The sequence below is a fragment of the Electrophorus electricus genome, chromosome 15 (genome assembly GCF_041902795.1).
Source record: "Electrophorus electricus isolate QZ-2024a chromosome 15, ASM4190279v1, whole genome shotgun sequence".
Lineage (NCBI taxonomy): Eukaryota > Metazoa > Chordata > Actinopteri > Gymnotiformes > Gymnotidae > Electrophorus > Electrophorus electricus.
This window is the reverse complement of record NC_137511.1, coordinates 20,718,887-20,731,167: the sequence shown is the minus strand read 5'-3', so window position 1 is coordinate 20,731,167 and position 12,281 is coordinate 20,718,887. Positions and strand designations below refer to the sequence as shown.

Sequence of the window (12,281 nt, the reverse complement as noted above, 5' to 3'; positions counted from 1 at the left end):
GAAGCTCTCAAGGACACAGATGCTCTGTTTATGAAGCGTGCGTATTCACATGCCATTTTTAATAGTGATGTTCAAATATTGTTTATACAAAGGAGTTGTGTTTAAATACTGTTTGTCTTGTCATATTCAAAATTTGCAGGAATATGCATAAAGGTCTCTCTCTCTATTTATTTTATTTCATAGAATTGGTTTAGTGCTGAGCAAATTAAATCAAATTAAAGCAAAAAAAGAAGGAAAGTTTTTAAAAAAGGACACACCAAATTGAGAAATACTGCAATGAAAAATATTTCTGCATGGGAGATTCCTGTGTGCATCCAAGCACTGCAAAAGCAGGAACACCAAAGATTTTTCTGAAAGTCAAATGGAAACTTGAATATGGTTGTGCAGGGGTCAGGGTTGGCCATGGCGGTTGAATGTGATTTCAGCAAGGAATAATGGTCACGGATTACAACATCCCAGGAAGCCTGCGGTGTATGGATGACATGCCTCAGCTCCCACATGATGTCAAAGGCATTTTGATGAAGAGACTCCGGTCAGAAGAACTTTTCTGAAAAGAAGTAGAATAGGATCACAGCATTTAGTTATGGCCAAAATATATTATTTGACAGAACAGGCTTAATCAGTGAGATTCATGGGCTAAGCCCAAGTACAGGTCGACATTAATTTAGTTGAAGCCTGTCAGTCCATTTTTAGATGAGGCAGATATTAAAATGTTCTGTCTGATGCTAATCCTGATTTAGCATGCCCTTTCATCCCATGTTTGCTTGCTTTTATGCTTAACAACTAGGCTGTTAAACACATCTAGAGTGTTTATTTATTCTCTAATCTCAGTACCACTGCAGACAATATTCATGCACAGACAATAAAAATGCATCACAATAGTCTCGTTAAGCCGTTTATTGCTGTTGCTGTGTAGTTGTAAAAATTGATGTAGTTCATTAGGGCTGTTTGTTGCATAATTCCAAACCTCCCACTAATGTTACAATTTATAAAGGTATTGAGCATTTAACAGCAAACAAAAGAAAAGGGAGGCAGCCTCTGTATCCTGCCTGCAGTGTGGAAATTCACAGCTCGGTCTCCTCTATGACAGTTGCTATTATAACTTTCAGTTAGTCCACTGTGTTTTGTTTCATAAACTTTCCTGTGGTGATGCTTTACCATTACTCTCATGTCTGTGCTTTGTGGAGTAACTGCTAATGTAGAATCACTGTGCTGTGTGGAGTCACTGCTGATATAAAATCACTGTGCTGTGTGGAGTCACTGAGCTGATGTACAATCATTGTGTTGTGTGGAGTCACTGAGCTGATGTACAATCATTGTGCTGTGTGGAGTCACTGCTGATATAAAATCATTGTGCTGAAGCGAAGAAACATTTACATGTGAATGGGACATTGTGTTGGCAGCTGATGGCCATCTACATAAACATGTGTGTCTTGATTATCAGGTTTTTAACAGGATACTTGAGTAGGCACACCAGGCGTGGACTTGCAGAAAAACAACTTGAGAGGCTAGAGAGGTATGTCAATTTTACATGTATTTAATATTCAGTCATATAAATATTTGATACAAAATATCACATTGTACAAAGCATAGATAGATGGCCATTTTGTCAGAGATGGTTAGGTTTCTCTTTATGCTCTGAAACCAAGCCAACAGACCACACACAACCCAGTCAAAATGTCCTCCAACATCGACATCTCTTACTATTCACTGTCTAATAGAGGACCAGGATGTTGAAACAGGACAATAATGACCAGGATGTATAACCAGTATTGTTGGAAGAGGAAATGTCATTGCACCAAGAGCTAATACATTTTAACCAAACATATATTTTAGGATTGTTTCATTCAGGATAAAACACTTCTTTTATGTCAGATTGGCTATAATTTTAGTACAAAGGTGAGATTTCTTTATAATTTCACTGGTCACCAAAGTTTGAAATTTTTTGTTTCATAAACTAAAATAAATGGAACCTATAGTACTTTTTATGCTGAATTCTGATTTTAGATTTTTTTTTTCTATCACGTATTTTTAGATGACAGGGCAATAAAATTTTACATTAAGTATATATTACCTGTTCATAAATAAGGCTGTTTTTTACACTCAAAATATGTACAAACCTACTTCTGAAATGTACAATGTATGATTTTTATCTGTATTTGGCCCCAGGAACATCCCTCTTCAGTGTCCAGTAGTCTCCCAATATAGAGGGGAAACACTTTCCTTGGTACCAGTTTTCCATACTATACATAATGGCAATATACAATATGAGTATACTGGAACAAAAAACTATGGGTGATGGACCAATTCTGAAAACATATTTGAACAGGTATTTTTGTATGAAGCAAAATCATTTTCGACCAGTGTTATTTGAATTGACATGCCATTTAAATCACTATATGAAATATCCCAGAATATAGTAACTTTTGTTCATTTCACAATTTCTCTTTGTTGTCCAGTGTCCGGTGATTTCATGTTGAAACAAGAAGTGCAATATAAAACACATTTATTGGCCCTTGGTGAGACAAATGACCCTTCTTATTGAGTACTTTAGTATGTGTAGATGTATGAACTTGTATTTGAAAAAGTACAATTAAATTAAAATAAAGTTAAATTAAAGTACATTTCAATGAGTCTACATTGGTATCTCATGGTCACAGCTCTGACATCACACTACCAAAGATGGGTCAGCAATTACACTAATGATTAACATTATGCATTAAATTTGAAATTTATTTTTGGCCATCTGGGGCTAACATAGATTTCAGTGTTATGGTTAATACTTTGGATTCATCAGTTGATCAAAGATGTTCAAAGTTACTAAGTTGATAGCCTGGGGTCAGGGTGTGGGGTCAGGGCCTGGGGGTTTGTCTAGGGAGCATATCTGGGAGGAACTAGTGCAGACTGAAACCACTTCTTTTTCTTTTTTAAATAAGCAGCTGGAATTTTGTGTTGCTGTAAAACAGTTGGTCATCCCAACACCATTTGTGACCAGGGCATTCTCAACCCAGACAGCTTCTTTGCACTTGAAATTAGACTTCAAATGGTCTGATACAGGAAAGCACCTTATCACACACAATCCAACAACCCAGCCAGTTCAGCCCGTGGCATGAGCCAGGCTCCATCTGACATGTCGTTACTATACAAAAACACTGAACCAGTCCACCGCCTAACTACTGCACATGAAACAACAACCAGTTATAGTGAGAATGTTCTGAATTCCTTTTAACATGAGTCATACTCCACCATGTCAGTGATTGCTTCCACCAATGGTATGTGACAATGCATTTGTACAGCATACTCAGGCTTACAATAGCTAAAACCCTGAAACAGACTTGTACACACATGTACTTTGTGACATTTTCAGTATGCGTAATGCATGTTTGTAAAGCTCACTCAGTACCTTTTATTCAGCCAATGGCTTGTGGCTAGGGTCAAATTACCCAGACCATACAAAAGCTAATCCCCATTCTCCAAAGGTCCCGAGAAAGTCCCGTCAGACATGACATCAACAATTCTGTCCTGCAAAAGGGCACTTTGGGAAAACCACATCAGAGCTTGCATCACACTTTCAAATGCCCCTCAGCGGGTACGAGTGTGTTTGACTGGCTTTGAGGCTCCAGTTAACCCCTGCTGACCCCTACTGACCCCTGACCGATCCTTTGGTTGTGGGACCTGCTGCTCTGCTTGCCTCTCTCTGCTCACGAGTCTCTGTCACTCTCCTCTCCACCATACATGTCCGCTAGCTTCTTGAATCTGGGCCCCCAGTCGCTCAGGCAGTCATAGTCCTGCAGGCCCTGACTGCTGTGCGTTTGCAGAGAGCTCAGGCTCTCTGCCACAGAGCCACTGCCCTCGTACGCGTAGGTGGCCAGTGAGTCATAAGGGGGCGCTGTCGGGTCACAGTCATTCTCCTGCAGCTTCTGTGAGATGAAGTCGCGTACATCCGTGTGGTCACACGCCCGTCCTACCGCCCACCGCCCGGGCGGGTACAACATCTCTGGGACAACGTCCCGCCTGTGGGCAGAGTCCTCCACAACTTCAGGATGGCGCAGGGTGCCAATGTCAAAGGCCTGAGTGTCCTCCTCTCCTCCACCCTCATCATTATAGCTCACCACGTTGTCTCTCACATCCTCCTTGGACATAATGAGAGGTTCCATCTTCTCTGCCTGTCTCCGCAGAGCCGCAAACAGGACCACAATCACTACAATGATAAACAGAATACCATCACTACTCCACAAATAATAGATCAGATTACCATCACTATTCCACAAATAATAGAACAGATTACCATCACTACTCCACAAATAATAGAACAGATTACCATCACTACTCCACAAATAATAGAACAGATTACCATCACTACTCCACAAATAATAGAACAGATTACCATCACTACTCCACAAATAATAGAACAGATTACCATCACTACTCCACAAATAATAGAACAGATTACCATCACTACTCCACAAATAATAGAACAGATTACCATCACTATTCCACAAATAATAGAACAGATTACCATCACTACTCCACAAATAATATAACAGATTACCATCACTACTCCACAAATAATAGAACAGATTACCATCACTACTCCATAAATAAGAATATAACAGAATACCAGCATTACTCCACAAACAATAATATTGTTATGCCATAATACCGTCATATTGACTCTCTAATAATTTAGCATACAACAATACTATTGGTACTAGTGCAGAAGGTACTGTCATCTTGTGTCAGAATGGGAGCTGGTGAAGGCGTCATCTTACTGAGCAGGATGAAGACACACATCAGGATGGCAACAAGGGCCCCGGTGCTCAAACCAGCGGACAGTGCGTGCGCATCCGCTGAACACTGTCTTGGGTTTCCATGACGATCACACGCGCACACACGCACTGTCAGCGTCGCCGTGCTACTCTGTTCGGGTGACTCTCCGTCGGTGATCACCACGGGAACCAGGTACGTGCCCCTCTGGAGACTGCTATAACCACTGCGCTGTGTCACTATGCTGGCAGTGTTATCTATGGGAAAAATACAGTGAGAGAACAGGCAGAGCACCCTAGGGCACTGTGGGAATCCTCACTGCAGAGCTGTAATCAAGGGAATATTCAGCAGCATCCAAATGAAAGATACAAGGGTGAAGCACACACATACACAAACACACAAAAGCATGAAGTGAATTGACTGATTTCAGTCCAAACACGCCCATTCAGAGCTTATTAACAGCTACGGTTGTTTTATTTCCAATAGAAACCTGCTACACACCCTCAATATTGATCACAAATCAATAATAATCAAGAACGTTTGTACAAAATGTTTGTACAGAACCCATTGCTAGAAAAACAAGCACAATGTCAACAAAGCTTTAAAAATGTTACAGTTTTCTATAAGTCACCTTTGTTGTCTGTGACAGTGAAGTTGGCCTTTACAGAAGCTTCTGGTGGCAAACGGAAGAAAAATCTGTGACCCCCAGTGGGCTGGTCAGCATCTGAGGCACTCACAGTCTGGATCCTCTAAAAGAGAAAATGATGGCTGACTAAACATACACAAGTAGACATTTATTTTAAAATCCACCATTTCATATGACATTTGTGATGGTAAAAAATTCATAGTGGTCACCAAGCCAACAGTAATGTCAGAAACAAATTCATGTCTGCCTGTTCCATGGTACTTTGACAGAGTAATTTACAACTACCTACCTCAAACTGAATTTGGAAATATGCTTAATTCAGTAGTTCGGTCAGTAGTTCAGTCAGTAGCTCAGTCAGTATTTCAGTAAGTGAGTAATTGCCTTTAACAAGGCCTTCAACATTTTAGAGCCATTCAATCTGGAACTCCAGTAGAACATCAGTTGTTGGAAGGTCCCCATTGCGGAAGGTTCTGATTCACCTGGCCAGCTTTGACATTTTCACAGATGAGCGGCTCATAGGTGGTGTCGAAGGTGGGTGCATTGTCGTTCACATCCAGCACCCTGACATACACTGGCACATGGCTTATCTTGTTGTCTAAAAAGGACATTAGAGGAAACAGTACTAAATAAGCACTTTTCCTTTCTACCAAAAGGGCTGAAATCTGCACTTTTTTTTTTTTAATAAATGTGAAGACTAATTAATTAATGTTAGAACAAATAAATAAATATTTGAAGTAACCTGTCCAGCCCCATTATGCCAAACACTTAATTTATGAAACATATCAACACTTCTACATATTGATAGCTACGCCTGATGGATATGGGAGAAGTGATCTTTACTGTACTCAGCAGACAGGACAGAGGTTCTTACTATACTCAGCTGCCTGCACAGAGATGTTATGCCACGCATGCTCCTCTCTATCCAGAGGACGAGCGATGTATACAGAGCCGTTGTTTGGGTGGATGTTGAACACGTGGTCCATATCTGTATGCCAGTCTATCAGATACCTGTCAGTGGACAATATAGATCACTGAGGAGCTGCAGGATTAAAAAAACAACAACAACAACAACATGGGAAACATTAGCTCGTCCCATTTTCACAGTTCTGATATTTAGATTATCTAACAAGCAAGCTCTACCACTCTGTCTCGTAATTGCATTTCATTTGAAGACTCTCAGATTTCCATTACCAAATGCTCATGTAGTCCCTCAGGGTTTCAGACCCTTTTAACAGCTGGCACTAAAAAGTGAACCATATGCATAAGCTGTATACTGATGAGGATGAGCATATGTCATCCAGTGCGCTTACACCTGGCAGTGAACAAAATAGTCTGACCACTGGGTTATTGACCACTGGGTTACTTTGTCATAGACTTAGAAAACTTTAATGTCCTCCAAGAGGCAAATTATAGTACAGCACAGAACATATAAACACATTAAAGGCATATCAAATAAACAGAAATAACAATATTCCAAATCATCTATAACATCTATCCTAACTACCATTACAGCAATCATGTAAAGTGTATCAAACACATCCTCTAGTGCATCAAACACATCCTCTAGTCCATCAAACCTCCTCTAGTGCATAAAACACATCCTCTCATCTATGTATTGCACCAAGCTCTCCATGACTACTACATCTGTTTAATTGGGTCATTGCCATGGGAATAAATTAATTTCTGCCTCTAATATTGTGGTGTATATACCTCAGACCTCCAGGTGTCTTAGTTTAGCCCCAAACAACCACCACCTCCTGTCTGCATTCCGTGACAGCTGAACATAGGTTGCATTTACACTGATCTGACATCAGAACTGCAGCACTGCGGTAAGGTGTAATAGCACAGAAAACACTGCGCACAGAACAGTCATTTTCCCTGGAGTATCCTATGTCAAGGGCAGTGAGCTCTCAGACCTAATCTAAGGAGGCCTACATACACCCATGACACACGTGACATACACATGTTAGTACCAGCAGCACAAAGACCTCATGTACACATAATGTGAAGCTGGGCTACAATGTTGTATATAAGTCAACTGTCATTTTAAAATACTGAAAGCCACCCAGGAGAGTTTGAAGGCATAGATGGAGGCTCTTCAATGTGCATCCATTCTATCTCCACCTCATCTCCACCCATTGAAACTGTCTTGTTTTTGCTACTCTCTCACTCTCTCTGGATTAACAAAGACACATACCAGAATATGGGGCACTAGTATGATAAAGTTTTGAGGGCTTGTGAAATTAAGCGTGTGTGCAATGTAATTAGCACATCTGACAATTCCAGTGAGATAGTTCCCATGAAGAACTATAATATAGCAGTCAAAATATGCAGCACTTTGTTAGGAACTTTCCAGAAGGGTTATTCTTAGGCGCAGACATTTCAACACCAACCCTCTGTGATAAAGGCTAGTGCTTCCTATTCCTGGCCATCTGCAATCACTCTAATTTAGGGCTCACTGAGGGTCAGACACCAGCCATTACAGCCACAAAGCGCTGTAAATATGATTACAGGGTGGATGTCCATCAGAGGGTCTCTGGGAGGATGTGAACCTTGGGATTTAGGGATGTGGATGCCAGGCAGCGCACAGAGCACAGAGAGCACAGAGAGCATGAACAATTATCCCATATGGGATTTGGGATGGGTTCTTTGGTTGGTTAGTTAGTTGGTTGGCAGGAAACATTAAACCTTTCACTCAGCCTGTAGTAGCAAGGTGTACTCTAACAAGGACAAGAGATGGAGGTGTGTTAGACGAAGCAGCACAGATGTTTCAGCTTTAATTTGGTTTAATACAGCATTATGAGGCACTGCAGTAGGTCTTTGTTATTGAATATTACTGTTTACTACACACAGATGGACAAGCTCAGCCTGGACACAACAGCTACGATTTATCTGATGAGGATTTTTTCAGATCTGGAGCCAGACGCCAGCAGCAGCTGCTACCTCCTTTCCCATCACTGCTGATGAAGGAACTGTCCCTGTCTGAGCACACGCTCTAAAAAACAAGCATCCAAACACTCGTCTGTACCTGACTGGAACACGGTTAGCATCAGGGTCCACAGCTCTGACCGAGCCGATGACTGTCCCAATCTTTGCATCCTCTTTGACCTCCATCACATAGGCGGGGTGCAGGAAGGTAGGAGGCTCATCCTCGTCTTCGACCGAGATCTTGATGGTTGCCGTGTCTCTGAAAGAGTCCCGGGAGTGGAAGCGGGGATCCAGGTACACATTCTCCACCTGCACCCTCAGGGAAAATGTCCTCTTCTTCTCGTAGTCCAGATGCTGGGGAACAAGGAAAAGTTTCCAACTATTCATGTCACCCAGGAACTGCTGAAAAGGTGCAGGAGACTGCCCATGACTTCATAACAGGTCATAATGGCTGTTCTAGTTGACTTAAATGTTTGATGTTTAGAACATGAATCAGAAGCATATAAAGGTTTGAATTATGTGGATTACACTGAGAGGAGTCACTGAGGACTGCAGGAAGAGACTGCAGGGAGAGACTACAGGGAGAGGCTACTAAAATATCTGTTACACAGCAGTTTTTCATATCCTTGTTAAAACAGTACAGGAGACACTACAAAGCATTTTGTTCAGTTTTCGCAAGACTCACTTGGTAAGATGTGTGATATCATTGTCACCCTGATATACCAAGTCTGAACTCTCACAACAAGCTGTCATTTCACCCTACAAAGTGTCATAACAACCTAATGTCACCAAAAATCTGTCAGTTGACATAGATATGCCAACATGATGTCAAAAGTGGCTTTTAAGATTGCTAACTCTTGTTGGAATAAGCATATATGTTTATGTCAGTTGTCATGAAGGGCTTATGTAGTTGTCATTCAGTTATAAACAGTGACCTTCAGTAAAGGGTAACTATCTAGCTTTGGGATCAGAGAATTGTAAATCTAAAAAATACACCTATAAAGCTGGTGTATCTTAATAAAGTTGCCAGTGTATAGGTACAAAGTAAGCATTTCTATTAATGTGGTGATGAGTGTATGATCCATATAGATGATACAGAGCTGTGTTACATACTTCTGTTGTCTGACAGACACATATATATAAATGTTTACATGTATAAAGCCTTTCTGAAAGGGCAGTATCAGTCTTTTCAGACATTAATTAACTGGTCTCTCTGCATGCATTACCCCATCATGAACATTTTTAATGTTTGGAAACCCTTCTAAAATAAAACATCTGGTCATTATCTGGTTCATTTCAAATCACAGTGAAGTACTCGTGCTTTCTCACCTTCCTCAAGGTGATGACTCCCTCCTGAGTCCTGTGGTTGGTGGAGATCTGGAACATGTCCTGCTCATCCATGATGGTGTACTCCATCTCAGCGTTCCTGCCAGTGTCAGCATCCGTGGCTCTCAGCATTCCAATCACACTGCCAGGATCTGATGACTCGGAAATGCTGAACTGATAAACACCTGCAGAGATCATGAACATCAGGTGAGAACCTTCACTGAGAAGGAGCCTCCTGCTCATGCACTGGTGTAGTGACCATCAGTAGCACCACTGTTACTGGGGACTGTTCTTGAATGATCACCAACACACAGCAATATCTGTTTAGTTTCAGTAGGGCAGTGATATTACTCTACAAGAGATTAGGTTTTATTTATATATATATACACACACGCACACATTTTCACAGGCGCAATAGGCATAATCTTAACACAAGCAAGTCAAAGTTTCTCAGATTAGCATCCCACCTGTGTCCCTCTGTCAGGCTGCCATGAGTGCTCCAGTTTCACATACCTGATCTCAAAATCTCAACATTAAAATGCTTTACATAAAACTTTACAAAGCTAGCATGTAGACAAGAAACTATACTGTAGTTTGCACATAAAGGTACAAGGTAATAAATATTAGAACTAGCATGGTAACTGCCTAAAATTTACAGGCAAATAAAAATAAATGACAGTGCTGCAGTCTGAGGGTGGATATGCCTTAAAGAATCAGCACAGATGGCCCTGGGGCCTGACTGTGCACCCTGTTTTAACGGACGGTGCGGCTGCGGAGCTGCTCACCCTGGGGGAAGCGAGGGGGGTGGTTGTTGATGTCCAGCAGGGTGATGTTTACTGTGGTGGTCCCTGAAAGACCGCCCATCTGGCCAGCCATGTCCTTGGCTTGGATCACCACCTGGTAGTACTCACGCACCTCACGGTTCATATTAGGCAGAGCTGTCCTGATGATGCCTGAGGAAAAAAACAAAAACAAAACATAGCTATGATTTGTCCAATGACAGTGCACATGTTGTATTATAAATGATAGAGAGGCAGGATTTTTTTTTAAATAATATCCTAAAATAACAGGTTGTACAGAGATGACCAATCTGGGGAACAGAGAACAGCACAGTGAGAACTCCCAGAATTCTGGGTGCCTCTCAGCAGACTTCATTTAGTTGAAAGTTAAAGTGCTGTTTGCTTCTGTGGTTTTGCTGCACTCAATACTGATTGCTAGTGGAATGTTCTTTGCACATTTTTTATAATTTTGTTTTTTCAGTTATTTTCTGTCAAAATTTTTGGCCATTTCTTTCTCTTTTTCTGTGTCCAAAATTTTGCTGCATCACTAAATAATTATTATAACATAAGTATATTAAAGTTTAGAATAATATGTATTATTTATTAAACTATTAAATGTAACAATGTAACATAGTATAATAATAAAATACTATATAACAATATAATACAGTTTTAAGATATAAAAAATGCCAGTCTCTGAGGCAGAGAGTTTTATGTTTATGTATCAGTTATAATGTATTACTACACACACAGATTATGGCCCCTCATCCTGGATCAGATATGAAAGCATTAAGCTGACTAGTAATGCTAATGTGTTTGTGTTTCTGGTCTCTTGTTTAAGCACAGGTTCTGGGGACATCCTGCTCCATTTATGTGCTCCCCATGTTCCTCTGCGTTGCGTCCGCAGCAGGACAGCAGGGTGGCGCCGTGGAGCTGGTGCAGGAGCACAGCTGTGTCCTCTCACCTGTCTCAGGCTCCACAGAGAAGTAGGGTTGGCCCTGGAGGATGCTGTACACCACCTTGGCACTGTTCCCGTATGTGGCGTCGTCTGCGTCTGTGGCTGTCACCTGCACTACAAACGTGCCTGAGTAGGAACCACAGAAAAACCACATCAAAATACGGATCGCATGTTTAACATGTCCACTCTGCACCCTTTGTTTTGGTGGATTACATATATTTTTTCTTCTGTAGAACTGAGAATGTGCTCATAGCCCTGTGTTGTGTTGCAAGAGCCACCACCTCCGTCTGGTCCTCCCCAGTGTGTCCCTTCCCTAACCACACCCCCCACAGCTAACCACACCCCCACAGCTCACCACACGTCAGTCTCCACCCCACATAGCTCACCGCACTTCTGGCCCCACCCCCCCACAGCTTACCACACCTCTGACCAAACTCCCTAGAGCTCAGCACACCTCTGTTCACACCCCCCACAGCTCACCACACCTCTATCCACATCCCCTGCAGCTTACACCACCTCTATCTGCAATCCGGCATTGATCCAGGTAGCCCAATGAGTAACCCACTTTTTTTAAGCAAAACAACCCAAACAAAAAACAGTATTACCCTTTCACAATGATTTACTCATTTTAAAGTTTAATATAAAGTTTCTATGGTGATTCAGTCCAGAGGTGAATGGTCACGTGACCCTTTAGCCACAGACAGGTAGGGTTTGCCCTTCATACACAGGTACACATGTTACACAGGTAACGTTTGCCCTTCATACACAGGTACACATGTTACTCAGGTAATGTTTGCCCTTCTTACACAGGCACATGGGTAATATTTGCCCTCTTTTAACCACTGTTGGCTTACTCGGGATGATTTACTGTAGCTAA

The 12,281-nt window shown here is 41.5% G+C and overlaps 1 protein-coding gene across 4 annotated transcripts in view; it reads right to left on the bottom strand.

Annotated features, from left to right (window-relative positions):
• Nucleotides 1–1,521: 1,521 nt before the first annotated feature.
• LOC113588618 (cadherin-6-like) overlaps nucleotides 1,522–12,281 on the bottom strand; it is a 52,275-nt gene continuing 41,515 nt past the window's right edge. For 3 of the 4 annotated variants that reach the window (XM_027027882.3, XM_027027881.3, XM_081697897.1), the window contains 9 exons: nucleotides 11,411–11,530; nucleotides 10,453–10,620; nucleotides 9,671–9,852; nucleotides 8,442–8,695; nucleotides 6,285–6,421; nucleotides 5,893–6,008; nucleotides 5,399–5,516; nucleotides 4,773–5,024; nucleotides 1,522–4,201 (listed from right to left, as the gene is read on the bottom strand). In XM_027027882.3, the coding sequence (XP_026883683.1) occupies nucleotides 3,702–4,201; nucleotides 4,773–5,024; nucleotides 5,399–5,516; nucleotides 5,893–6,008; nucleotides 6,285–6,421; nucleotides 8,442–8,695; nucleotides 9,671–9,852; nucleotides 10,453–10,620; nucleotides 11,411–11,530 (1,847 nt within the window). In that variant the 3' untranslated portion in view covers nucleotides 1,522–3,701. Of the gene's footprint in view, nucleotides 4,202–4,772; nucleotides 5,025–5,398; nucleotides 5,517–5,892; nucleotides 6,009–6,284; nucleotides 6,453–8,441; nucleotides 8,696–9,670; nucleotides 9,853–10,452; nucleotides 10,621–11,410; nucleotides 11,531–12,281 lie in introns of those variants that run through there. The other variant, XM_081697898.1, reaches the window with a different exon arrangement.